Source organism: Zeus faber (assembly GCF_960531495.2).
Source record: "Zeus faber genome assembly, chromosome: 4".
NCBI classification, from domain to species: Eukaryota; Metazoa; Chordata; class Actinopteri; order Zeiformes; family Zeidae; genus Zeus; species Zeus faber.
Window position 1 is genome coordinate 26,671,325 of NC_137191.1, and position 27,676 is coordinate 26,699,000.

Consider the following 27,676-nt stretch of genomic DNA (forward strand, 5'->3'; position numbering starts at 1 on the left):
CAGAACAAAAACTCCTAAATGTTCAATATACCATGAACCCCCCAAAAAATACAACATAGAAAAACTTGCAATATGCAATAAACCTAAAAATATATTAAAACAATAAAAAAGATGGGGAATTTACGATACACCTCAATATACAGGTCACACAAAAAATTGGGCAAGTTCGCATAGACACACTATATACATAAGTGGACGGCATCTTATACAGCGCTTTTCCAGCCGTGCGACCACTCAAAGCGCTTTACAATACACGCCCCACGTTCACCCATTCACACGTCGAGCGTGTAAGGTGCACGGCAGCTCATCCAGAGCACTTCAGGGTGCAGTGTCTTGCTCAAGGACACTGCGACGTGCTGCCAGGAGGCACGGGGGATCGAACCAGGAACCCCCTCTCTCACTCACTCACACACACACACACACACACACACACACACACACACACACACACACACACACACACACACACACACACACACACACACACTACTATTTCCAGGACTCTTAACAACTAAGTGGTGAAGCAAATAAAGCATTTTTTTTTATTATTTTCAAAATATATGTATTTACCACATTCATCGACACTCAATGCATAAATAAAAAACAATAATTTATAATAATAATAATAATAATAATAATAATAATAATTACAATAAATGTCTGAAGAATCCTTTTGTGTAACCGAAAATCGCTCTACCCTAAAGACAAAAAAAAATTAGTCACAGTTTTTGGAGTCGCTGAATAAACGCATTGAATAAACCCGGGTTACGATTGCGATTGAAACCCACTCTCATTCCCTCAGGGGTCGGGGGACGTCCTGGAGGGTGGTTCGTAGTTCAAAAATAAAGTCCTTCAAGTTTTGAGTATTAATCCCGCCCACTTGTACCTTCTGAGGACAAGAGAACATTCCTGTCTGACGTTACTTTTTGTCTCGTCAATGTGAGGCAGAGGCAATCAGAAAACTAAAAGGAGTTTTGTCTTTTTATAGAGAGAAGCTATAGAGAAACCCCCGCTTGGACATTTGGTAACGTTACATCATCCTAGACAGACTACCGGAGTGGGACATTTCTGACTTACACTGGAAAAATATCACATACGTGTCAAATAAGAATGGGTAACAGCCATGAAAACTTGGGTCTCCCAAAGTTAAGAATAAATAAATAAATAAAAAGACACACACACACACACACACACACACACACACACACACACACACACACACACACACACACACACACACACACACACACACACACACACACACACACACACACACACACACCTCAAAAATAAAAATAAAAACACTGGAGCACAGCCACCCAACGGCCTTAATAAATTAGCATACTTGCTCAAAGTGACAAAAGAAGTCCAGGAGCAAGGCTGCGCTTTTAAAAGTTGTGATGGAATTACTTCTCGAATGACTGCAAAAGAGCAAGTCAACTAATTACTACTTCAAAATGAAACAATACATCTGAGGGTTTTTGGCTGGAAAAAAAAAAATAATAATAATTTTAAAAAAAAAGAGGGGACACAACTTCCTGTTAATGCGAACAGCAGATTGGTTTAAAAATAGGTCGTAGGCGAAAATATGAAAAATTCAGTTTGTTTTGCCCCAGGGGTACTGGAAACCCTGGGAAAGCTAGAACTAGTAATAACATACCTAAATAACAGTGTGCCTCCAAACTGCATTACACTTTTAAATGAGAGGATTTCCAGCAGATCCAAAACACAACTGGTCACCTCATGTCCTCATATAAATCTAAAGGACAACGATGATCCCTTGTTGTTTGCGCCTTTTGGTCAGAGGCTAATACCGCCTCTGTTCTGACGCTGCACCGATCTTCAGCTCCTAGCTTCAAGGAGGATTCTGTTTGCTCATGTTTCAAAAATGTTTTGGCCAAACCTAGCCCCATATGGAGCTGAACGGGGTTATAGAGCTCCCCAATTCTCTGCAGGAGGAAATCGGTCAACCTCCCCGACCTCCGTGTACGGCTGCTCCCCCAGGGTGAAGGCCAGCTTGTATCTCATCCGAACCTTCTCCTGAAAAGGACAAAATCACATGGTTAGTCTGCCTGCTTGTTATTTACAAATGTGGAAATGACATAACAACATCCTTTCAGATGACATCCTTTAGGTCCACAGCTCCCGGCCGATTGCTACCTTGAGTGGATTGGCCAGCAGCATGATTTGAGTGATGGCGGCGGGGGGCAGGATGGGGTTGAACGGCGCAAGTTCCGTCCCTGACGGCGGCTGCAGTCTCACCTTCATCGACTGCAGCGGGTAAAGCAGAAAAGGACAGGTCAGAGCTCAACGGAGGCGGTTTTCCAGATCTGTATTCAGAAAGTCCAGAAAGCAAATACTCTGAAATGTGGGTGTGACCTTGGGCACAGCGGCCTGCAGAACGATGCCACTGACGGGCAGCGGCGCTGTGTTGAGCATGGTCGCAACCATCACCAGCACATCGGGCTGGCCGGGCGGACAGTCGGAGGCAAAGTGCAGCAAGACGCGGACGCCGTTTTGGTCGTATGCAGTGATCGGGGACACATTGCCTAAACATAGCAAAACAGATGCAGGGAATACAGTGCTTGAATGACTTAATGTTCAAGGTCATTAAAGAGTTGAGTTGAATCATAAAACCTCTATCTGGTGTTACTCACTCGGTCTAATGGCCTCCAGAGGCACAAAGACGCTGGCCAGGGATCTCTCCTGGCCCTTGCCTGGACTGGGCTGACTCAGGGGCAGGATGGGAGAGCGGGATCGCAGCAGAGGGCTGTCGTCCGCCCGGCTCTGTCCGGGCGGAGGCTTGGTGGCCGCTGGTGTCCCACCCAGCAGGGGGATGTGGAATGGGGAGGATGGAGCCATGGGAGTCTCACCTCGACCCTCAAGCATTCCCAACATCTTTCCTGCGTCCATCACAACTGGTGTGCTGAGGGGAGTGAAAAATATTTTCTAAGTTACTGAGATTCCATTTGAATATTATGGAATGGAATCCTTGTTTCCAAGACCATATGTGACCCACCGCAGATTTTAGGTACTTTTGGTGCCGTTGCACGTTTGACGATTTTCACGCCATTTTAAAGTGGAGAACCAGAGCTTCAAAACAAGGCGTCACTTGTGCGAATGAAGCTGGTTAATGACGAGGGTGTGGCAAACTGTGTTTCTTAGATGATCACCCTCAAAGTTTTCCGAAGGCTCTGCGCCTGTTTATGGAAGTGACGTCAGCTTTTCTTATTTGCACATTACGCCGCCAACACAATAATGAATCCAGTGTATAATGTGTGTATAAAACACGTAAGATTTAAAGGTTGAGCTATATCAAAACAGTTTCACATTGTGACTTCACATCATATGGAGGAATAATCTTCACCTGGAGGGTCGCTTTAAAGGAAATGATCGATCTGCGTTGTTCAGCGGTATGCAGCGGTTAGTTGGTTAGTGAACTGTGTTTCCCGCTGTAATCTGACGGGAATATTTAACTTCACGGTTTAACATTTATCTACTATTTATAAATCAAATTTAGCTTTGAAATGGTGGGATGGTAGCTCAGGCGGTAGAGCTGGTGGTCTAGTGATCTAAAGGTTGCTGGTTGGATCCCAGGCTCCTCCTGCTAGCATGCTGTAGTGTCCTTGAGCAAGACACTTAACCCCTAATTGCTCCTGATGGCTGCGTCCGTCGGTGTTTGAACAATTGTAAGTCGCTTTGGATAAAAGCGTCTGCTAAATGACTAAATGTAAATGTAAAATGTAAAAACACGTTGAGATAAAAAAAAAAAAAAAAAAAAACACAAAGGAACGCAAATCTGGAAAAATCGAATTTTCCTCCTAGAAAAGCTTTTTTCCAACTTATTTGGCTGCTCGTGGCGATTTTAGAAATGTACGACAATTAGGGTTTTGCCGCGGTGGGTCACATATAACGTAAATGGGACACAGTGGTTTGAAAAAAATATATATTTAAAACAAGTTCTCCCTCACCTTTTTGGGCTTCCCAGGTCGAGCATGGCAAGGTCCTGGAGACTGTTGTTAGCAGGGGCCGGAAAAGATGCGGCAATGGTAGAGGGATGGAAGGAGGCCAATCTGGACATCTGCAGTGGGACGACCGGCATGGTGGATGAAGCGGGGTGAAGGACAGAGGTGGAGGGGGAGGAGAAGATGGTGCTGTAAGACAGATATGGAGCAGCTGGGAAGGTGGGAACCCATGTAGAGCCCAACTCGGCGGTAAAGGGAGACGCAGAGAAGACGGGGGAGTGGAAAGCCACCGTGTCTGCTGCTGTGGAAGACTGGGGTGGGGTAGCTGAGGTAGAGTGGGCGCTAGGAAACACTGAAGACGTAGGAAATACAGAAGAGGGAAGAGGAGTGACCCCAAAAAGGTCATGATCCTGACTGGTATCCTAGAGCAAATACGAGGGGGGAAAGTCAAATTGGAGGTTCAAGTATCAAAATAACAAATGGAAATGACCCCGATTATCACTTGAACTAACCTGTGAAGATGGTTCATGCTTTGAGATGGCTGATTGACTTAAAGCAGGAACGGGGTCGTTGAGGCCTGGAGACAAAAAAATACATCAGCCAATACAACAGCCAGTAAGCGAGATGTTATCTACCATGTCAAAAACATCTTAAAAAATGTATCGTCTACAGTGGCTCACCTAATGACAGAAGCTCGCTGTCGAGCAGATCCAGTGCGGTGGAGAGTGTGATGGAGCTTGGCGACTGGGCGTTAGCAGCCGCAGGGGTTCCGTAGAGCAAGTCAGCGGGGATGGAGAGCGAGGGAGGCAGGGGCTGCTGCTCAGGTTCCGGGGGGCTCTGGAGGTCCAGGCCCGCTAGGTCAATCAGGGCCTCTGACTGCTTTGTGCTTCTGCTGTTGGGGGATTTTGTGCCTGTGCAATGGAAGGGAGAATTGAAGATAGTCACTTTACATTAGTTGTCGGGAGTGTGAGTTGATAAGTAATGTGTGAGAAAATATGATAATGACTTGCTGGCTGGCTGGCTGGTTGCACATTACCCTGCTTATTACATGGCAAATTATTTAATAAATTAATAACTAGTATGCCTAGTTTAAGAGCCTCCGCTAAGAAAAATAGTCCACGGCAAGGTAGCAAATTATTCAGCCTGCAAATAAAAAAAAAAAAAGAATAAACTTTGCCCTACATATGACATTAAACCTGAAATGAGATATGCTGGATGGGAGATTGTGGATTTTAATATCAACGTCCGCATTCATTTAAGTTTTCCACTGTAGTAGCTATGTAATGTCACAAGATGGCGCCACTCGCTAGTGTTAGCAAGAGCATGTTGACAACCTGAAACCAGGTAGAGAAGCGCCTGTTGCATCGGTCATTATTAATACAATTTTGTGTAACAAGATTTGTGAATGGAGCAGGGAAGTCAATTCATTATAGACCAAATTCAATATATGGTCTATACTCTATAATCAAATTTGGGAGCATGAAGAGCAGTATGAGTTTATTTTCCATTTTCCATATTTTCTGCTGAAACTGCAACAACCGCAAAATATCTTTTGTGGATGAGCGCATGTCTGCATCCTAACCGTGGTTTGATGCGTATGCAGTTGGGGTGATTTCCGTCTCTCCATTGATGATCTGTCCTTCCACAATTCTCTGGTAGGTGTTTAAGACGCGGGAAAGGTCATCGCTGGCCTGCAGGATGACACCTGGGGGAGCGTGTTGGGTAAAAAGGTCAGACTGGCACCGGGACAATCAGGTTTCTCCGAAAACAATGTTACCCACGTATTGGATCAGCACCTGGACCGTAATGTCTTGGAGACGCCTTGGAAACTTTAGCATGTGCTGATTTGACCTTGCTGTAGGTGGATAAGGTGGATCTCTTACCCAAGTTATTGTCATTGTCTTCGGTTTCAGTGGCAATCTGGAATACTGTCTGCCTGAGCTTGTCACAATCTCCATACAACTCCTGTGCAAAAAAAAAAAAAAAAAAGTCTTGCATTTTACCAATAGTTTCATCTTCAGTTAATGCAAATCGTTGTGGCTTAACCAATACTTAAAAAACAAGGTCAAACAAGGTCATTTAAGTATCCATTTGAGACAAACCCTAATGATCTCCTTGTCCCCATCCGTGGAGTCTTGGCCGCTGAAGTGAGTCAGCATCTCGTTGAGGAGCATAACGCTGTTCCTGACTTTCTCCAAGGTTCTCTCCAGCTTGGTGGCCCTCTGCGCTCTCACCTCGTCCTGAAAGGAGAAAACTACTTGACTTGTATGCCCTTGGTCAAGAAAAAGTACCTTGTCAAGATGTTGTTTACACAAAATTGTGTTTCAACATGTAATCGGGTTTGACAAGCATTATGTGCGGGTCAAGGTTTCGAGCTCCAAAATAAATAAATACATAAATAAATAAATAAATAAATAACAAATTGAATAAGGTGGATGTCACCACGCACATAAAATGGGTAGACAAAATGCCACATGAAAAAGGAGTTAAACTTTGATGTAACTATCACATGTATCATCACTGTATCAATTACAAATGCAGCTGCCATGACGAGTCATAATAGGTTTGATGGCCAGTCGGCAGTAGGTTTTAGCTCTACAAAGCGTCTGAATACGAGCACTATGAGCCAAATAAATGGAGTTCCAAACAGTCCAAATAGTCAGCATCCAAAGTGCAGAATTAAGCAATATGTTGAAGGGAAGGTGTCAAAAATCAGGACCGCATTTGCCAAACACGGACAAACTACATCAGCAAAGAAGCTCAGTGGTCAAGGGGGCAGAGGGCGGCTTTACAGGATAATGGATTATCTCACAAAAGTACAACCTCAAAAAAATACAACAGAATTGAGTGAACTCTGTCTTGACTAAAACGACAAGCTTCACAAAACTAGCAATTTGTAGCAGGGATGCCTTTTGGAAAATACTTGTACCAAAGGCCAACGCACAAGGACGCAAAAGCTCTGGTCAAGGTGCTGATCCAGTACAAGACTCAAGAGGTTTATTGAGATGGGAAACATTGTTTTCACGCTCCCCAGGCGCCACCCTGCAGGCCAGCAATGACTTTCCTGCGCCTTTAAACGCCAACCAAAGGGTTGTGTAAGGGCAGACCATCAATGGAGAGACGAAAGCGGCCCCAATTGCAAAAACCCTCTGGAACCATCCTGCATCTGAATGGATTTAAGTTTGGAGGAAGACATAGGATGCCTTCAACCCACAATGTTGTGGCAGTCAGGTCCAAGAATGCTCTCAAGGGCATAAAAAACAATACATTTCTGCTGAAACACTGCATATTTTTCAAATGTTAATTTTCAGAGCCTAACAATTACAAGGCTTGAAGTCAAATCAATGAGTCAATATTCTACTGTGATTGAAGGTTTTTCTTTTTACAATTCAATTGTCAAATAAAGATTATTCATATCAATTCATCTCATTTCATCACAGCACCTCACCAACACGTCTTAAACACCCCTCAATTTGCCTTTATTGCTTGTGTTTAGTTAATAATACAGAACATTAGGGAAAAAAAAAAAAACAGATACTAAATCGCAATCACAATATTGGTCAAAACAAATCGCAATTAGATTATTTTCCCAAATCGAGGGAAAATATTGAGAGAAAAGATATTGAGCCCATTATTGTTTTGCTGACAATATCGACAGTATACAGTCAAAAGCCTTGTGCATGTGTTATTGTCTCATCAAGTCACACCACCCAAGAACTCTAAATAAACAGACAGCAACGCATTTTGGTGTTGATGCAGTCTCACCTCTTTGACCATATTCTTGATGAGACGGTTGGCCTCCTGCAGGTCCTCGGGCTTTTTGCTCTTTAGTAGCTCCGCTAATCTCTACGTAGACGGGGGGGGGAAACAAATTACTTGCAAATGTCAAGCAGGATAACAAATAGGTCGGACCAGTCCCCAAGCCTGTTTCTCACAGAAAAACAAACTTGAAGGTATAAATAAATAAACTCTAGGTAACACTCAGTAAACAGAGTGTGACCTGCTCGGGTCATGAAGTGACGTGGTCGGTGGGAGAGTAGCATAACAAACCTTGACCATTTAGTTTTAAAGTCACAGATGCATTTCTGTAAAAAAATAATATGCTTCATGTATATGGGGTACAACCGGGGTTCAATGGCATTGCCATACGTGCATAATGTTGTGTGCATCGTGTTATTCCTACCCTGCTCTTCTCCTTATTCTCAAACACTGGGTTCCTGGGCCTTGAGGGAGGTGATGGTATTAGTGTGTTATCTGGAGAGATCTCTGGGTCCTCTGACACAATACCTGGAAGGAAAACGGTTTCAGTCAGTACTTGTCACTCAAGGCCCACGGGCCTTGGGACAAATCCTTTTAAAATTATTTAAATTTGTCTGTCTATATGAAACAAAACTATACCATTATACCGGCTCCCCCTGCCTCAAAGAGCTTTGGGCATTTTTATGTCAGACTAATGTAGGTAAGAAATACAAGTACATTCATCGCCTTCATTTTCTGGATAGAGAGGCTGAGGCCTTACCCACTATGAGATAACATTTGCACAGCCCTGGAGGTATTTGAGCTGTTCTCTGGTAAATACTGAACTTCACATTTTTTTGTAATTTTTAAATGTTTTGGTTAGTGTGATACTGAATAAACTCCCGGCTGCAACCAATGTTCCCACCGTGGGACAGCGACGGCTAAACTAAAGACTTGCACAGTAAATGTATCACCTTACCTTGCTTCTTTAGCATTTGATAAGCCTCTGAGATCTTTGCCTCCTCTGGTAGAGAGACGGTCCAACTGTACAACATTTCAATAACCTTTTTCTTCACTTTGTGGGATACTCTCTCGCCGAGGTACTGAAATGGAATTTGTTTAAAAAAAAGATTAGAATACTGAAGATTGGCCTGTCCTAGTGAACATGTTTCCACTTTTCTGGGGTTTCTGGGCATCGATGCTACTTACTTTGGGTGAAACGACTTTTATCAGTTCATTCAAAAATCGGAACTTTCCAACTTCGTTGTGAAAACGTCCACCGCAGTTCTTCATGCATGCTTCTAGGACCTGCAAAGGGATAAAAACATACAAATGTATGTGGTCGTTTCATGCGGTAATTTTGTGTTAGATATACGAGTATCTTTGTGTTTTTAAATACGTTCTTAAAGTTGTTTTTTTGAAGACAATTAAAGAAAAAAAACAGGATAAATTACATTTATATATGGCAATAATCGCCATACTTGTCTTAAACAGCGGAAAAAAACATAATGGAATGGAATTTTTCACTTGTGTCTGAAGCTCGGGTTGTGACTCAGGTGGTGGACCACGACACCCTTGTAGACTTATGCATCGCTATAAGGAAAAAGTAAAAAATAAAATCTAAATCAAACGTACCGTCAAAGCCTGTATCGTCTCCCATTCCTGTGGGGACTGAATCTTGTGAGCCAACAATCTCACAGATATCTGCGGCCTGTAAAATAGGATAGAAGGACACTAGTTGGTGAGAAGGTACATTGTCCTGAAGATGTTATTCAGCTTATAGTAATATAAACATTCCCTCATCTATGCTTCTCTGTACGACTTTGCAAACAAAGGTTTAAAGTAGTGATCATCATATCCAGGGTAGTTCATATTGGATAAGACAGGCTACAGCACACGTAGCGAGCACAATAACAACGAACATTAACAAAACACTATCAGAGGAGCCCGAAGACACAGTACATTAAAGCTGTTTTTCCAACCACTGCTCACCAGGCTTGCTGTAAAAAAAAATTATAATTCCACTTAAAAATTAATTATGGCAATTAGCTTGTGTGTCACGAGATCAAACTTGCAAGGCTGTACCGATTCATCAGTTTAAGCCAGAATACCTGCTCTGTTTTCATCAGAACAAACTCGCTGAAAGTAAGCACTATTAGTGGGCCATAGTAAGAAGCACGGTTTTTATACACGCTTTTGCTGTTACATGCTGCTTTTGGTGGTTACAGGGAGAGTCGTGCGCCATGGGATTATTTCACTGTATAAAGTGTGTCGCGGGGGGGGGGGGGGGGGGGGGGGACGACAACATTTAGACTGCCCGCGTCAGTGCCGATGAAATTACGGCCACTGAAAACGAATAAGCTCAGCTCGTCCTGTTCCTCCTCCAGGGCAGGAAGACGTCACGGGAAAACCATTTATGGGTTGAGGTGAAGCGTGGGGGGAATGAGAGACCATGGCCGTACCCCTCCAGCTCCTTGTTGACTTGGTCACAGAATCCCATGACATATTCCCAGTCTTCCTGTCTGTTGGAGGGGTTGGTGGCTTTATCTGGAAAAGATCATTTATCCAATCACTGACAAGGAATTAAAAAAAAATAAAATAAAAAAATGTCAACAATGGTCCAACTGTCTCATTTCTCCTTGGAACGCTTAAGAAGGACGGGAGTTTTTGTAGATGTCCTCAGAGGAATAATATCAAAGTTGCTAATACACAATCCCTGTGCGCGGGCGCGCGCGCGCGCACACACACACACACACACACACACACACACACACACACACACACACACACACACAAGATTGATAGTTACTAATTCACGTCCAGAACCCAGTTCTAGATTTCGATTTGGCTCAGATCAGCAGCATGTCCCTCTGCATATTGTCTACGTCCAACAGCCCCTCAGTGAGCCAGGCTGCCCCGAGTTCTGTGTTCAAATGGGGTTTCGTCTTCTCACCTCACAGACCCTGACAGGAGCCGACAGTATCCTTTTTATTGAGTTCATTGTGGGGGAAAAAAAAACACAGCCAATTGCAGATGTAGCTCCCGCTTTCCAACTGCTAACCACGCAAACCATGAACATTGATCCCAGGCAGCTGGTAGCTCGCAACACTAGCCAAGTGGGCAGCCACTGACCCATTCTGACACAACGTTACGCCTCGCCTCGTCTCAACATTACACCTCGACAGCCGCGAAGCCTAAAACACACTGTTTGAAAGTGCAAAAGCGTCGGGGGGGGGGGGGGGGGAGAAACAAAATATAATATTTGTTTTACTCACTGAGCCAGGACTCCAGCGAATCCCCGTCCGCCGCCATGTTGGCACGGTGTCTGTGCAACACGGGACTGTGACGCTCCCAGCCGCCACGCCCTCCTCCCCGTGCGCCTCCTTAATACCGCGCAGTTCGTTATGGCGCCTTGAATAAGTCACGGCGCCTTGAATAAGTCACGGCCTGGAAGGAACCGCCGCACAAATGGAACGACGCTATTAGCGCGTCGACGTTTCGCGAGAACGTATGCCCACAGTCCGGACTGGCATCCGCAGCTTTTTAAGTCATCCCTATCGTGTGCATGGACCACATTTTGTATATCCTGTGTATATTCTCGAGTTTGTGTTTGTGTTTGTGTTTTGGGAAATTCATCGGGATTCAATTGTGGAACCGGAGGTGTGACCTCTTCAAATAAACCAAAATGGGACATGAAGTGACACGTCGGCACTGATTCATTTCTCCTCAAAAAGAGTCTAGAAAGTAGCGTGATCATTAACACATAACCGCGCCCCGACGTGAGCGCTGCTAAGGTTAATTTCAATACTTGCCACGTGACGGAGCTATAATACCAGACTCGTATGTCCAAATACTGAGGACACGTTTATCAAACGAGGCGGACGCCAGGAGAAGCGTTCACTGTGTGTGTAGAGGTGTGTGAACAGCTAGTGCCAGACTAAAGACCTCAAAAGCAGACCCGAAGCGTTTATCATCAAGTACGGCTGAGGTTGCATTGGATTGGATTGGTTGAATTGTACTTTAAAATTGTTTATAAAAAGGTGCAAATACAGTCATCATCACCTGAGAACACCCCCGCACACACACACACACACAGAGAAAACTCACTTAAACCACGTTTTTTTTCATATGGTTTTGTTTTTGGGACGGCACATTTCTCTCAAGGATGCAGACAGTGTACCACGAACTGCGACTGGCCTTTGGGACTCGGCCGTGGGGCACACTTGTAAGCAACACACCTGGGTTCCTCCAAACCCTTTTCCCATGGCAGCGGCTCTGCTCGATTCCAGAGAGCTGTCATCAAGGGGTTGAGAGGCTGACGTTTTCCGCAGAGCTCCTCACCTGTCAGATGTACTGGATGATCGGCTATTTTTATTCGATTTGGATGTGGTTTAGTTTCCTTTCACTCAAAGCAATGAGTTCGATTTGGACAATGAGCAGATTGGACGGCTGCAGTCAAACCGGATAAACATCACAGTCTTCATGTTGTACTTTGTTTTGAAATTCAACTGTTCGCCCTCCGTCTCCGCTAGTTTAAGACAACAGGGAGATTTAACAAGAATCGAATGGACTCTAGGGTATTGGAAATTTGTTGGTGACATGGCTCGAGGGCCATGTCACCAATCCTGGGGGCGTCCCCTTTCCACGTCGCTGCCCGACGGATGCCATTGAGCAGCCGCAGGAGGCCACAGGACGCTGCGTCAGACCGGGTTAGACATGATGAAGCAACACAGGGACAGGATCAATGCAGCGCTGTTTGCAGCGAATGGGGAACTGGAAAACACCGTCAATTATTCGCAGACCGTGGATCAGGACTTCCTTGACACCATGTACCATCTAATCATCATTTCTTTTTAATCATTTACTCTTTTTTTCTGTCTTAATTGTATTTTTTTTTATTTTGAAGTAATTCATTTGGTATGTTTAAACCTTTCCTTTTATTCATGCATTTAATGAATTTACCTTATAAATGGTACACTTAGATTAGAATTGGTCCATCTTAACAACTTTGTACCCTCAAGATTTTAAATATGACACACATACTCTCACAATATAACAACATTTCGGGCGGCCACTGCAAGAGGAGAATATTTCTGCGTGTGTCAATAATGGACGGTGAGTGGGATAAACTGTAGAGGGATAAAATTTAAAGTGTTTCAATTTAAGTTGGATTAATAGATGTGTGGATACCTGAGAGTAAGGCATTATTCATTAAAATTGTATCCATCCATTAGTTGTGTTTCCAAAAACAATATCCTCTTCTATTTCAATCTAGATTAGTCCTTTTTTAATATAAAAAAAAAACAACACTTGTAGAAAGTGAAATAAGCCTTGAAATCCTGAAATCTGAACTTGTCTTAGACCGGGCACCAATTACCTTAGCGAGTGACTGAGATGGGGAGAGAGGGAGGGCATTAATTAGGGAGACCAAACAATTCACGGCAAAATACTTCCCTAATACAAGACAAGACCCAAATAACACCTAGACTGACTTACCGAAAACCTTCAAGTCAATGACTCAATAACCCTCTGGGGACGTGCACAGTAATAATACAGTGCTCTGAAGTTGTTAAGACAATGCGCCTATGCAAGGTGGTTGCTGTAATTATTCATATATCATGTTGTTCTATACTCGCCTTATAAGAAAGCTTCACAGAACTTAAGTATATTTGAGGAAGATAGAATGAGGTGTAACTTGTGGAGCCAATTCTGTCAGACAACCCTCCTGCCATACCTGCTTTGCGGCCTGCTGCACTCCCTCCACCTCCCCTGCATCCAACTGTTGGGATCTACTCTTCTATCCAATGGGGGGATTCAAGCTCATCACTCCTCTATTTCTAGCTCACTAAGTATGTTTATGTTTTCTGTACACGTCACCGGTAGTGACGAGCAGTAGAGCCCAGACTCAAACTCAAACAATGCAAAATAAAAAAGATAATTTACCCCCACCATTGAAGTGATGGTACTTTATTCTATTTTTATTTGTTTATGTGGAAGCATTATACAATGACATTATCTCTGCCATACATGGAAACCATCACTACCATAAACTGTCCCCGTGTTTTGATTATTCTGTGTCGTGTCATGCGTTTTTCTGGAGAATTAATATCCTCTTGAGCAAACTACACTGATACAGTCACCAGGAAGTGACACAACAAAAATGTTCCACCTCCTTGTACTTTGCCCAAGGCTCTGTTTATTTATTCAACTAGTGCATGCCTGTTCAAAACATGCCTGTTTGGGACGGGCTACACTGCGCACTTAAGTGACTCAGTTGCAGAGGCAGTGCATGCTCGTTCGAGATAATCAAAGGACGTACAGACAGACTGACAGACGTACAGAGACAGACAGAGATTCCTTCCTTTGAGTGTGGACATACGTGACTCAGAGCCCACACAGAGCCCTGAAGCCCTGCCTATCTCAATACTCAAAACTCTGTACCCAGACTAAAGTATACTGTTATAGAGGGAAGTACTGAGTACTGAGGTGTTCTGCTTGGACGTTATTATATTATACACATTCCCTTGGTCCATTCATCCCAGCACTCCCTTTTCTGGCTTTGTAAACCATGCTTAATTGTACATTCAAGCAAGTTCAAGATCAAGTTCAATCAGCGCCTATTTATTGTCCTATGATTTTTGCATTTGTGTAATTAACCCATCAAGTTGCAAGCTTTATTTCTAGTGAGGGATGCCCTGGAGTCCAGGAACACCGCTCCAGTATCCTTTTTAAACACAGAGTAAAATGAAACTGGCAATTTGATGCTGCTTTCTTCGACTCTAAATAGCTCTGGGAAAGTGGTAGAAAGAAGGTAACTCCTCTTAATATTTAAAATGGTGAATCTTTTAAGGGAAAATCTCCTGGATGCAATGGCTCCTCAGCAGCTCTCTTTATAACATAGAGATTTCCTCTAGTTTTTCATATTAACACACAAACATTTCCTTGTATGGACCTGAGGAAATAAAGGTTATGAATGAATGATGAAAGTCACTGTCTAAAGCTGCCAAAATGCAGCAGCCTCTGCAGCAGAAAGTTCCTTATTTATCATATCTTGAAAGACAAGCCAGAATTGAACAGAGAAGCATTTTGCATTTTCTATAAACACACACACACACACACACACACACACACACACACACACACACACACACACACACACACAGTTCAACTGTCCAGAATCATATCAATGACAGGGGTGTGTAATCATGATAATGACATATTCTGGCTGCACGTAGAGGGAAAATTTAAAAGAGGTTTCGGAAGCAGAATCATATCCGAGCTGAATTCAACAAATTATGTTTGTGACGGCAAACCTCCCCATGTCGCATTTTAAACACCGCAACTGAGACTTTGAGAAGACTTCACTCCATATTGGAATCAACAAACTGTATCGTTTTTAAATGTAAATAGCTACTCCCTCTCAAAATGCAGTGAGGACTAGTTGTCACCCAACCCATACCACCTACCAACATATTCCACACCGTTTCCACACCATGTATATAAATATCACTGCAAATAAAATGTGCTATTTTACTCTGTAAACAACTTGAACTTGAGTTTGAAAGGACCAGAGGTGGCATTGAATCTTCTGTTAGATATTCTGAAAATTTTTGACCTTGCATTCATCATTAAAACCAGACGATCTTTTTAATATTTACACTCGTTGACAAAATGTGAAAACGTCATTTAATGTGAAAAATCATCCTGACATCACTTAAAACTGAACAGGCAGCGGTTTCTATGGAAAAACGTAACTTATATGTTAAAAAAAAAGTTTTCACAGTTATTTTCTAACTACACAAAACACATTTGTTTTTTGAGATTAATAAAAGCCTCATAAATACTGTATGACCATTTCAGATGGTCTACATAATTTAACCACACACCTCCTCCTGTGAAAAAAAAACAAAAACAAAAAAAACTAAGGATCAAAACAAATCATCCCTCAAGTTTCACATGCACGTTACATTTTTTTAGGGGGTTTTCAACAAATTGTGGTAATGTGTCAAAAATCATAGTGTTAGTATTTGGTCACACAGCATGCTATAGTCAGTTGTTTTCTACCATAGAAAAACATGTTACAGATTGATTAAAACACACATGTAGAAAAACAGTTAAGATCTAATAATAAAAAATGTGTCCATCATCAAAGTCGATACAACATTAAATTACACACAAACCATTAAAAACTGAAAATAAGGGAAATTCCAGCATCCTTAAGAGTTGGCAATAACACACAGGTCTTTGGTCTCCATAACCAGCTGACATCTTTTTGCAAATTGTTTCTCAAAAGTCGTTTTGAACAACTCGTCCTGGGTTATATCAAGAAAGACTTTAAATAAAAGAAGAAAAGAGAATCCGGCATAGTGCATCATTAGGAAGTATGGTTATAACCATCACTAGTTTGATTTACAGCATTACAAATCCATAGAAAAAGGCCCCCGACCCAAGTTTGTTTTCCACCGAGCGTCATCAATGCTCCGTCCGTGAGCTCCAAAAGGTTGCTTTGTTGAAGCACGTCTGATTTGCTGAGATGCTTCCTCAAGTTGTTCACCACTCTGCAAAACACTTATAGGCCCTCGATTCAGGGTTTTCCATCAAGCCCTTCAAATCTTCTTCAGACAAGTGCCGCTAGATGTGTCCGATTGATGCGCAAACCGCAAAGGCCTTTAGGAGTGGGCGGGTGCAATTACACGTGATGCTCGACAGGTGTGACGTAGTTGCGTGGGAAGATGCCCACCTGACCGCGGAGCACGCCTTTCCACCAGTTGGCGTGAGAGTTGTCCAGCACCTGGATGGTCTCCCCACGCCTGAAGCCCAGCTCCCCGTCCTCCTGAGGCTCAAAGTCAAAGAGCGCCTGGACGTGCAAATGCTGAAGACGAAAGAAAAAAGAAAGAAAATAAAAGAAAAGCGTAAGGATCCATAAGGACAAGTAGGTAATTTCTCCAACTGCATGCAATTCAAAATTCTGCAGCTGAATGGCATTTGGTTTATTGGCATGGCAAAAATTTGTGAAATACTCAACTGTCCCAATCTTAAAAGGGCTTCACAAGCCCTTCTAAGATGGGAAAATACCTGTTTGAGGATGGCTAGGTGACCAATGGTGGTGCTGAGTTGGCAGATGTAAATGGCACTCACAAAACAGCGGGCAGACTTATTCCATGGGCACACCACATGGCTGTCAGATCGCTATACTATTCACACGACACAACTTTCTGTCTTGTGATCGGGAATCTTGCAGTCTTGTGGTTTTACACTACATGGCTGATCGGCGACAGGGGGTCACGCATTACAAGGTCTTTCACAAGGAGGAATCTCCAAACGAGTCTGTCTGGTCTCCAAACTACATTTTGTCACAAAAACACACGTGAGAATAGACACCGGAAATGATGCGATACCGCGTGGGACAGGATTATTTATTTTTTATTAGTCTTCATCACTGTAAAAAATGAATAAAAGCTAAATTTAAATAAGAATTATATTAAAAACCTACAGGAGAAAAGTAAAATAGGTATGTTGTGTGTTTCTGGCTGCGGCTCCGTGTCCTCCCCGTCTCTCCTGTTGGCCACGATGGCTCTGCTCTACCATTGACAATGCGGCCTGTCAGAACTTGTGCGAGCTTCAAAATTGTCCGTAAAATGTAGGATGTAGGATGTAGGGCAAAGGGGACGTAATCACGTCTTTCCTCTATAATTGGCAAATGATGGCATTTAATTGTAAACAGCCATACAAACAGCCAACACCCATGCAAATTCACAGACGGTCACACCTCCAGACACCAATCTGATGACACCACCCTCATCGGACTCATCTCTGAGGGTAATGACTCTGCTGACAGATGGGATGACCATCTGGCATCCTGGTGCAGCCAGGACAACCTGGAGCTCCGCGCTCTGATAAAAGTCAAGATGATGGTGGACTTCAGGAGAAGCCCAGCCCTGCCTCCCCTTACTCACCATGTATGGCTCCCCAGTTCTGTTTCCTGGGCACCATATTTACACAATGGGACCGCAACATCAGCTCATACATCAAGAAGGTCAAGGACCAAGTCCCCAAATCAAAATATATAATATATAAAATATTTTGTGTGGAGTGAGAACACATCCACGTTGGACCATGACAGAAGACAACAGAAGGTATTGGAGGCTTATGATACGCTATGGCAACCCCTAATGGGAGCAGCCGAAAGAAGAAGACGTCATATATGTCCTTGTGGATGTATAAATGCTTGTAAATGCTCCCCCCCACCGCCGTGTCTGACCTGCGGAAGCTGGACCTCTTCCATGTCCCGTAGGTAGATGGTCTGGCTGCGGGACACCGAGGCGGTGCGGTGATATTCCACCAACGAGTTCAGGGAATTGAATTTCACCACCCAAAGGAAGTATTTTCCAGAGCCGTCACGCAGAACTTTAAAGTGCTGAACATCATTGCCAAACCTGAGAATGGTGGGAACATTCGAAAAAAGGACATCAAACATCAAAAAAATCAAACCTCATTCTCCTGCGGTATTAAATTTGTGGTTTAATGGTTTTTTTTTTACTCTAAGTAAAAGAAATATATCTCAAGACCATAGGAAATCATGAAAGAAGGAAAGGCTTTCATTCAAAGCATTTGAAATTGTAATTTATGAGAGGGGTAAGAACATTTTAAATGAGACGGGGCTCAACTAATTCATAAAAAGAATACTCAATCATCCACATAAAAATTGGAATAACATTTTTTTCTATCGGCTTGAATCAAGCTGAATCATTTCAAGCTGAAAATTTTTACGAGGTGAAAATATCACTAGTTTTTGGGTGGCTTAAAATTGATCGCAAACTCAAATACTAAAACTCTTTATACTCTACTCTTATACTATACATTTCTGATTGTACGTATTGTCTCTACTAAGAGTAGAACACTATTCGATTTAGAAGTTTTAGTCCTTCATGTGTCGTGAGACTAAGTGGTTCTCTGATATTAAAAAAGCCATATTCATCTGGTTGCACTGAACAGTAATGCACCAATATTCACCACACCACAAATTCCTTGTATATGAAAATGTCCTTGGTTGAATAAACAGATTCTGATTCTGATTCATCACAAGTGGCTGGACAAAAGGTTTGATTTAACAAAACAACCAAGCAGGACACAAACTGGAGCTGTCATTAATAAGTAAACCTGCACACCAAATGTACATATGGATTGGAAAACTGGGGATCGAGAAAGTAATCTTCTATTTCAAGAGCATAAAAAGCATTAGAGACACCACAAAAGACAGGCCACTGTGTCACTCTAGAACAGGGGTCAGGAACCTTTTTGGTTGGGAGAGCCATAAAAGCCAAATATTTCTAAATGTATTTCCTTGTGAGCCATATAATATTTAATAAAATTGAATACAACTTAATGCATGCATTTTTTAAGTAAGGCATACATTTTTAACGTATAACACATTTTTAACATCTCTGAGTACTTAAAAAAGCGCTATATATATATATATATATATATATAAATGTATCTTTCTTCTTAATAATATTGTTGTTATACTGTAGCTAACCAATAATAAATGAAATACTTTTTACCATTAATGCGACTTGTGGGGCTGCATGGTTTTGCTGATGGCCTTGGTTCCTACGTAGTGAGGTTAAGCTTCATGTAGGCCTTGAGGCTTCCATCAGTTAAACGTGAGCGTAGGTTGCTCTTAATGTTTCTCAGATGCGAGAAAGACTGCTCACATGCGTATGTAGAGCCAAACATGGTCAATACGGCAGTACTCACACGCTGCATTGTGTGGTTTGTGACGGGAAGCTCGTTCCAAGTTTTAAGAATCAGCTGGTCTTCAGGTTCAAGTTCAAGTTCAAGTTCAAGAGATTATTTGTCACATACATATTGAAGTTTTTTCCATCTCTGTCCACTTGTGTTCAGCTGATTGGTCCGACTGGAGGCAGGGAGTTTTCTTACTGTTTGTCTGTCTTACAGAGGGGATCGGCGCACAGGCTCGTAAGCAGCCCAGCAGTGGACCGCCGTTCCTCGTGCGCCCAAGAGGATCATTATTATCCATAATTATTATAATAATCCTCAGTGATATATATAATTGTGGCCTGCGTGCCGCATATTGAAACGAACAATAAAACTCTCGCCATGTCAGCGCACCAGGGCCAGAAAGACTCCGTCTCCCTCCCTAAACCCTTACCTGTGGGAAGAGACTCCCACAAGTGGCGCCTGAGCAGAGACCCGGGAGGGGCAGGGCGCTGAGTAAAAGGCGCCCCGGAGTCTTTCTGTCGTCCGCAGCCGGTGCTTGACTACGTCCCTTTGTCCGCCACATTTATTTAGAATTTTATTTTCAAAATTGTAATTTCTCTTACCTGTTTTACTTTAAATTGACACAGAATAATTATTTATTACTTGTTAATTGTGATGAAAGATTTTAGCTCAAATTTGTCTGCGAGCCATATACCGTCATCGAAAGAGCCATAATTGGCTCGCAAGCCATAGGTTCCCGTCCCCTGCTCTACGATATGATACGTTAAGATACAACTTTATTGGTCAGTAGGGCACTGAAATTCATTTTGCGTCCCTGGGAAAGGCACCTCAAAACATTTAGGACGTACAGATAAACAATCACTGGAGTGACAAGAAAGGACACAAGTACCAATGGCACCTGGCATCACAGCACAACGATACACAAGCAACACAGATGACAGATTAGACAAGCACAGGTGTTGACAGGATAAATGACAGGTAAGACAATTTACAAAGACATAAGAAGACTAATACCCATGAAATCATAAAAGGCTCTGGAATCATTTTTGTTTGTTTAGTAGTAGAATGGACTGATGTACAAAGGAGTTTTTAAGCCTATTTCGATCAAGAAGAACCCCAGGGACGAATTGGGAGGAAACGGGGCAGGCAGGGTCATAAAATAGACCTACTTGACGGACAGGGAGTAGTCCCCATAGGTGCTCTCGCTCTCCCTAATGAGGAAGGCCCCGTCGGCCCGTTGCTTGTTCAGAAGCTCCTCCGCCTTGGCTCGCTGGATCTTCCCGTGGAACCAGCTGCCAAAAAAAACAACAAACAATAAGGAGACAATTGCTAAAAGAACCCTGTGAGACATTTGTCGACCTGGAAAAACAGATCTGGCAGGTGAAATATCTTTGAGAAAAGTACCTTCAAAGAAAATGACTTTTGTTATGTCAAGTTATGTTCACCTCAGTGACAAAGAAGCTTTGACATTTTCTAATTTAGATAACGAGACTGCTTTGATACAGGCGCACAGCATTTTTGGAGAGAGAGTCTCATGAATAAGAGCTGAATGAGGCAATTGCTCATCGTGAGTTGACAGAACTACAGAATTATGTGATTCTACATGTGGTGTATTCTACCTGCTTTCTTAGAGAGAGACAGAAGGAGAGAGAGAGAGAGAGAGAGAGAGAGAGAGAGAAATTTAGGGACGCTAATTAAAGGACCGTGACTGATTAAGATGAGACGGTGCACACAGTTGAAATTTCGGTTTCTGGTGAGGGCTACCTCTTCCGGTTCTGGCGACGTCTTTGCTGTGCTTTACTTTGTTGAGATGAGATGGTACACACTGTTGACTCAATACAGATGTGGAGATTTCTGGTTCCGTTGAGAGCTACCACTTCTGGTTCAGGTGACGTCTTCGCTTGTGCGCTGTTGCTGCTACTATTGCTGCTGCTGTTTTCTGTTGCTGCTATTGTTTCTGCTGGTGTTGTCGTTGCTGCCTTAACCTTATACCTAAACCTAACCATCCACCGTGACTGGATTTAGATGAGATGGTGCACACAGTTGAAATCTCAGTGTCTGGTGAGGGCTGCCACTTCCAGTTCTGGTGACGTCTTTGCTGTGTGTTGCTTCCCTGAGAACTGTTGACTCAATACAGATGAGATTTCTGGTTCCAGTGAGAGCTACCACTTCCAGTTCCGGTGACGTCTTCGCTTATGCGCTGTCGCTGCTGCTTCTGTTTTTGCTGCTGCTATTGTTGCTGCTCGTACAGTAGCCGCTAGTGTTGTCATTGCTGCTGGTGTTGTCGTTGCCGCTGCTAACCTTATACCTAAACGTAACCATCGCTGACCTTATTCCTTAACCATCATCTTGAACATTATACTTAAACATAACAATCCCTAGACTTATACCTAAACTTAACCATCTCTAACCTTATACCCTAATTTAAATATCTCTAACTTTGTACCTCAACTCAACATCTCTAACATCTCTAACCTGAGTGACTTTTCCAGTTCAGGTGAGAGCTACCACTTCCGGTTGCGGCGAGGCCTTTGCATGTGTTTGCTGTTGTTGCTCCTGCTTGGTTTTGCTGTTGTTGCTGCTGGTGTTGATGTTGCTGCTATTTTTGTTGCTGTAGTTGTTTCTGTTGTGACATTACACTTAGAGGATCATAAGAAGGGTGTGTTTTCAGTGAGAGAGTCAACAGGATCTCCCTCCAAAGGTCTGTTTGGAAATTTGACCCGTAGGGCTACCACTTCCGGTTCCGGTGACGTCTTTGCTGTGCTTTACTTGGTTGAGATGAGATGGTACACACTGCTCAATACAAATGAGGAGATTTCTGGTGCCGGTGAGAGCGACCACTTCCAGTTACGGTGACGTCTTCGCTTGTGCGCTGTTGCTGTTGCTATTTTTGTTGCTGCTGTTGTCTGCTGCTGGTATTGACGCTGGTGTTGTCGTTGCTGTTGCTGCTGGTGATGTTGTTGGTGCCGCTAACTTTATATATTAACTGGTGTTGTCGTTGCTGCTGCTAACCTTATACCTAAACTTAATTCTCGCTTACCTTATACCTCAACTTAATGTAACCTTATACCTCGACTTAACCATCTCTTACCTGAGTGACCTTTCCAGTTCCGGTGAGAGCTATCACTTCCGGTTCCGGTGACGTCTTTGCGTGTATGTTGCTGCTGTTTTTGTTGCTGCTGCTGGTGTCGATGTTGCTGCTGCCGTTGTTGCTGTTTCTGTGGCTATTATTGCTGCTGTTGTTTTCTGTTGCTGCCACTTTGGTTGGAGTCACTTTTATTGCTGTTTTTGTTGTCTTTGTTGTTGCTTTTGTTGTTGTTTTTGTTGTTTCAGGGGACTTTTTTTGTAACGACCAGCTGACAACTATGTTCTCTCTTTCTTTTTTGTATTTCTTTGCAAAGCGCATTGTGTTGCCCTGGTATGAAATGCGCTCTATAAATAAAGTGTGACTTGACTTGACTTGACCATGTGTGCTCAACTTCTGAGCTCAAGCCTTCTTTGGGAAATTACAGTTCTAAAGCAGTGATTGCTTTGCACAGAGTTTAGTGGCATAGAATTAGCACAAAAGAAAGGTTAATCTAGACAAAAACAATACAATAATCTGATTATGATGGCAAGAACTTGGGAATGCAAAATGAAGAATGACAAATTTGGGTCGAAATGAAAACAGGTTGGTTAAAGCCTGGTTTATACCTGCCCCAAGCGCAAGGGCACGAGGCAGCACGTAACAAAATTATGTCACCAGGGGGTGTTGCATGGTGCTTGGGGACCGGCGCGAGGCCGCGCACCTCCGAGATTTTGTGACTTAGAACTACGGGCGTTCCCTGGAAATGCATTGGAAGCGATGAGAGAGTTTATTTCTGATACGTTGGTCGAAATTGATCCGCAGCACAAGTCAGAAATTCTGAAAGAAACAAAGTCTGAAATTCAAAGTCTACTAATTACTTTTTGATGCAGAGACAAAATTACATACACAAACAGCTCAATCAGGTTTAGTGATTTTATTAACAGAGTTGTTTTAAAATTCAGTTTACAAATAAAAGGGAACGTTTTTGTTGGTATTTGTGTAGTTTCTCTTTAGAGAATCTTGCAATGAGGGAGAATAATTACACATTGTGACTCCCAGCCCTGAAACCCCCGTGTCCTGTCTCTGCATGGAACGGGCCGACAGACCAGCTGCTTTTCGGTGATTTTGCAACAACAATCTCAGATGCTGTGCGTGCAGCCATGCTTGCTGTGACTGTCTATTAGTACTTTACCCAAATTTTGTCAGTCGAATGGGATTCAGCTGTTCAATGCGAATATTCGACAATTTGGGGGGGCGGGGGCTCGGCACAACCTATAGGCGAGATAGGCTCCCACCTCGAGCACTACCCCAAACGGGCGCGCAGAGAGGGAGTGATCGGGGTGCATTTTACGCACCTGTCTCTCTCTGATGGCACCGACAATGCGCCCTAGTGATACGCTCGCAAGCAATGGGGTGACCGCAATCAGTGCACCAAATAGTGTTTTTTAATTTTAGATGTAGGTTATTTTATTTCAAGTCTTTTTATGGAACTTAGCAAGTGTGTACGGCTCCTTCCTCTACATGTCTCCATCATTCAAAGCTGCCAAAGATCTGGCACCGTGCCAAGGTGATCGCCCTGCTGAAGCCAATCAAGCCAAGCGACAACCCAAAGTATACCGGCCCATCTCATTGCTCTGCATTCCATACAAGCTCCTCGAACATCCTATCCTGGTGGTTCTCAACCCAGTGATCGACCCCCAGCAGCCCAAAGAACAAGCTGGCTTTTGAAGTGGTAGGTCAACGGCAGACCAGGTGACCCTCCTGTGCCAAGACATAGAGGACAGCTTCCAGGCAGGAGAGAAGGCCGGCACCGTTTTCCTGGACCTCACAGCCGCATATGACACTGTCTGGCTACGTGGACTACCCATGAAGCTTCTGGAACCCATCTCAGACAAGCACATTGTGAGCTTCATAATCGAGATGCTGAGCAACCGCGGCTTTTGGCCACACAACAGCAACGGCCAAAGCAGTAGGGTGAGAAAGCTCAAGAACAGTGTCCCACAAGGCTCAGTGCTGGCACCTATGCTGTTTAACATATACATCCACAACCTACCTGCCACACAATCAAGGAAGTACGGCTATGGTACGACTTGGTCATCCTATTGAGCAAGCCATCCTGGGAAGCAGAGGAGGAGGGCCTCTCTGAAGACATGAACATCCGGTCTTCATACCTGAAGAACTGGCGCCTCAAGCTCAGTGCTGACAAGACCGTATCATCAATTTCCACCTCTACAACAAAGATGCGTCCCGTGAAGTGAACATCATGGTTGACAGCAGCCGGCTACAGTACCAGCCCTTCCCCACATACCTTGACGTGAAGCAAGGAACACTGTCATTCAGACAACACCTGGATAAGGTCAAGGCAAAGACAACCTCCCGCGCCGTGCGGATACGTCGTCTAGCCGGCACCACATGGGAGACACTGCGCATTTCCACCGAGGCCCTGGTGTTCTCCAGTGCTGAGTACTGTGCTCCTGTCTGGTGCCGTAGCCCCTACGTCGTTGTGGTTGTTTGGACCCGTCAAAGAGAAACACAGAAAGAAGCAACATACTGTAGAGAAGGCAACATCATTTATTGGATGCCTTTCTCTCAAAAACAAAAATACAAATCAGCTCGGAAGACAGGATCTGCGCAGGCAGAAAGCTGTTGCCTGCCGATTGAGACAGACTCATCAGAATCAGAATCAGAATCAGAATAGTCTTGTTTGCCAAGTAAGTTTACACAAACAAGGAATTTGTCTTGGTGTTCGGCATATACATGAAGCATAAATGTAAAACAATAAGTAAAATAGTGGTGAAATATATTAGCATATGTAAACTAAGGCTGTTTTTTTTAAATAAAGCTGTACAGTTTGTGCAGGAATGTGCAAATGTTCAGTATAAAGTGTAACAGTATGTGCAATGTTCACGGATACAGTCCAGAGAATGAGGAATGTGTGTTAATGTAACGCATTGACATACCCATTCAATTTAAGGCGTACAAGACAGTGTAGTATCTATGGGGGGGCTGAGAGGTCCGTTTCAGTGGGGGGTCCCAGGCCAATTGCAGATGGGAAGAAACTGTTGTTGTGGCAAGAGGTTTTGGCCTTGTTGGACGTCAGCCTTCTGCCAGAGGGAAGTGTTTCAAACAGTTTGTGTCCGGGGTAGGAGGGGTCAGCCACAGTCTTACCTGCATGCCTCAGGGTCCTGGAGCCGTACAGGTCCTGGAGAGATAGTAGATTGTAGCCAATCACCTTCTCAGCAGAACGAATGACACGCTGCAGTCTGCCCTTGTCCTTGGTGGTTGCAGCAGCTACCAGATGGTGATGGAGGAGGTGAGAACGGCCTCAATGATGGAGGTGTAGAAGTGCACCATCATTGTCTCTGGCAGGTTGATCTTCCTCAGCTGCCGCAGGAAGTACATCCTCTGCTGGGCTTTCTTGATGATGGAGCTGATGATCAGCTCCCACTTGAGGTCCTGGAAGATGATGGTTCCCAGGAAGCGGCAGGATTCCACAGAGTTGACTGGGGAGTCACACAGGATGATGGGGGTGAGTGGGGCAGGGTTCTTTCTGAAGTCCACAACCATCTGCACTGTCCTCACAGCGTTGAGCTCCAGGTTGTTCAGGCTGCACCAAGTCACCAGATGGTCAAGCTCCCACCTGGAGGCGGACTCATCCCCACCAGAGAGGGTGGTGTCATCCACAAATTTCAGGAGCTTGACAGACTGGTGGCCGGAGGTGTAGCTGTTGGTGTACAGGGAGAAGAGCAGAGGAGAAAGAACGCAGCCTTGAGGGGAACCGGTGGTGATAGTCTGGGAGTCAGAGATGTGATTTCCAAGCTTCACGTGCTGGACTTCGTCATCGACTTCCTGTCAGACAGGAAGTCCATGATCCACATGCAGTGATCGAACCACGGACGAAACAGACAACGACGAGCATGGAGCAGAGGAGTTCCTCCTCGATCGCTGTGTTTTTTCTAGATGGCTAGGTTAAGCAAAGTGCTTCCAGACAAATGTATTATTAACAGCTTAGTTGTTTAAGAGAGGGGGAAAAAACAGTATTGGATTGGTATCGGTAGATGCTCAAGGTTGCGGTATTGGACATGAAAAAAAGTCGAGCCATCCCTCGTGAAAACACAGGATAATGGAGCCATTCAAGCTAACCAAAAAGTTACACATGCTCAAATATCAGCTGTTTACAACAGTGCTGTGCGCTCAGGACATTTGAAAGAAATAGGCATGAAGCAGATAAGATTTCCCTCCTGTCAGCTAACAACAGGAAAATGAGGCATGTGTTGACCCAAACTGGATGACCCTGTTAATGGGAAAAATGTTGCTTGGTTTGAAAATCTCCGCTGCAACACGCAGAAGGTTCAGAATTTGCCACAAATGGAATATGGAAGGTCGAGAGGCAAAAGGGGTTCATATCGGTCACTATATAAGAAGTAGTATACAGTATGTATGTACTGTATATGTATAAATAACTGACTGATAGAGTAGACTTCATGTATTTTCAGGTGTTTCAGGTGAAATTGAGTGAAATATTTTGATAGTTTGCAATCTATTCACACAAAATGTCATTAGATTGGGATGCACAACATGTCAAACCACTATTGTAACTAAATGCTCACTAATGTTCTGGCCTAGTTGGATTTAGATGGTTGGCAATTAAAGTTGCGACCACAGCAAAATCTTTAAAAAAGCACACTTTTGGGCACTACATATTAATTGGCCATTAAGAATTCTCTGCTATACGTTTGGTCTATGTTGTCCTATTTCATGCCCATAGGCATTTTGATTCATTTACAATTTCAATTTAATGATTTAAGAGAATTCACACTGAATTCATATGTAGCCTGCTCATTACCACACACACACACACACACACACACACACACACACACACACACACACACACACACACACACACACACACACACACACACACACACACACACACACACACACACACACACACACACACACACACACACACACAGACACACACACACACACAGTATATCAGACTTGCTCTTTAACCACTCACGTGCAGACTACAGGCCTGCTGTGCTTCCCCAGGGACAGGGGAGGCATTGTGGGTTTCCTCCCATTATCTCTACCTTTCCTGTTCTGGAACAAAAGTGGGGGTGGGGATGCTTTGATGGATTCAGTGCTTCATGCAATT

General features: G+C 43.6%; 2 protein-coding genes across 2 annotated transcripts in view; both read right to left on the reverse strand.

Moving 5' to 3' along the window:
- Positions 1-548: 548 nt before the first annotated feature.
- Positions 549-11,015, reverse strand: gga3a (golgi associated, gamma adaptin ear containing, ARF binding protein 3a; the record flags this gene model as incomplete). Its single annotated transcript, XM_079999175.1, has 17 exons — positions 549-2,040; positions 2,161-2,271; positions 2,380-2,549; positions 2,658-2,926; positions 3,972-4,081; positions 4,478-4,542; positions 4,646-4,876; positions 5,548-5,670; positions 5,849-5,930; positions 6,068-6,205; positions 7,731-7,811; positions 8,149-8,252; positions 8,683-8,806; positions 8,913-9,011; positions 9,339-9,414; positions 10,166-10,250; positions 10,979-11,015. 17 exons carry the CDS (start codon positions 11,013-11,015, stop codon positions 1,930-1,932), a joined length of 2,016 nt encoding a protein of 671 aa, XP_079855301.1. The 3' UTR covers positions 549-1,929.
- Positions 11,016-15,412: 4,397 nt separating this feature from the next.
- The window catches only part of grb2a (growth factor receptor-bound protein 2a), a 45,403-nt gene continuing 33,139 nt past the window's right edge, over positions 15,413-27,676 (reverse strand). The window contains exons 4-6 of the mRNA XM_079999356.1: positions 20,615-20,737; positions 17,965-18,139; positions 15,413-16,575 (exon numbers count right to left, since the gene is read on the reverse strand). Coding sequence (XP_079855482.1) covers positions 16,393-16,575; positions 17,965-18,139; positions 20,615-20,737 — 481 coding nt within the window. The 3' untranslated portion in view covers positions 15,413-16,392. The remainder of the gene's footprint in view (positions 16,576-17,964; positions 18,140-20,614; positions 20,738-27,676) is intronic.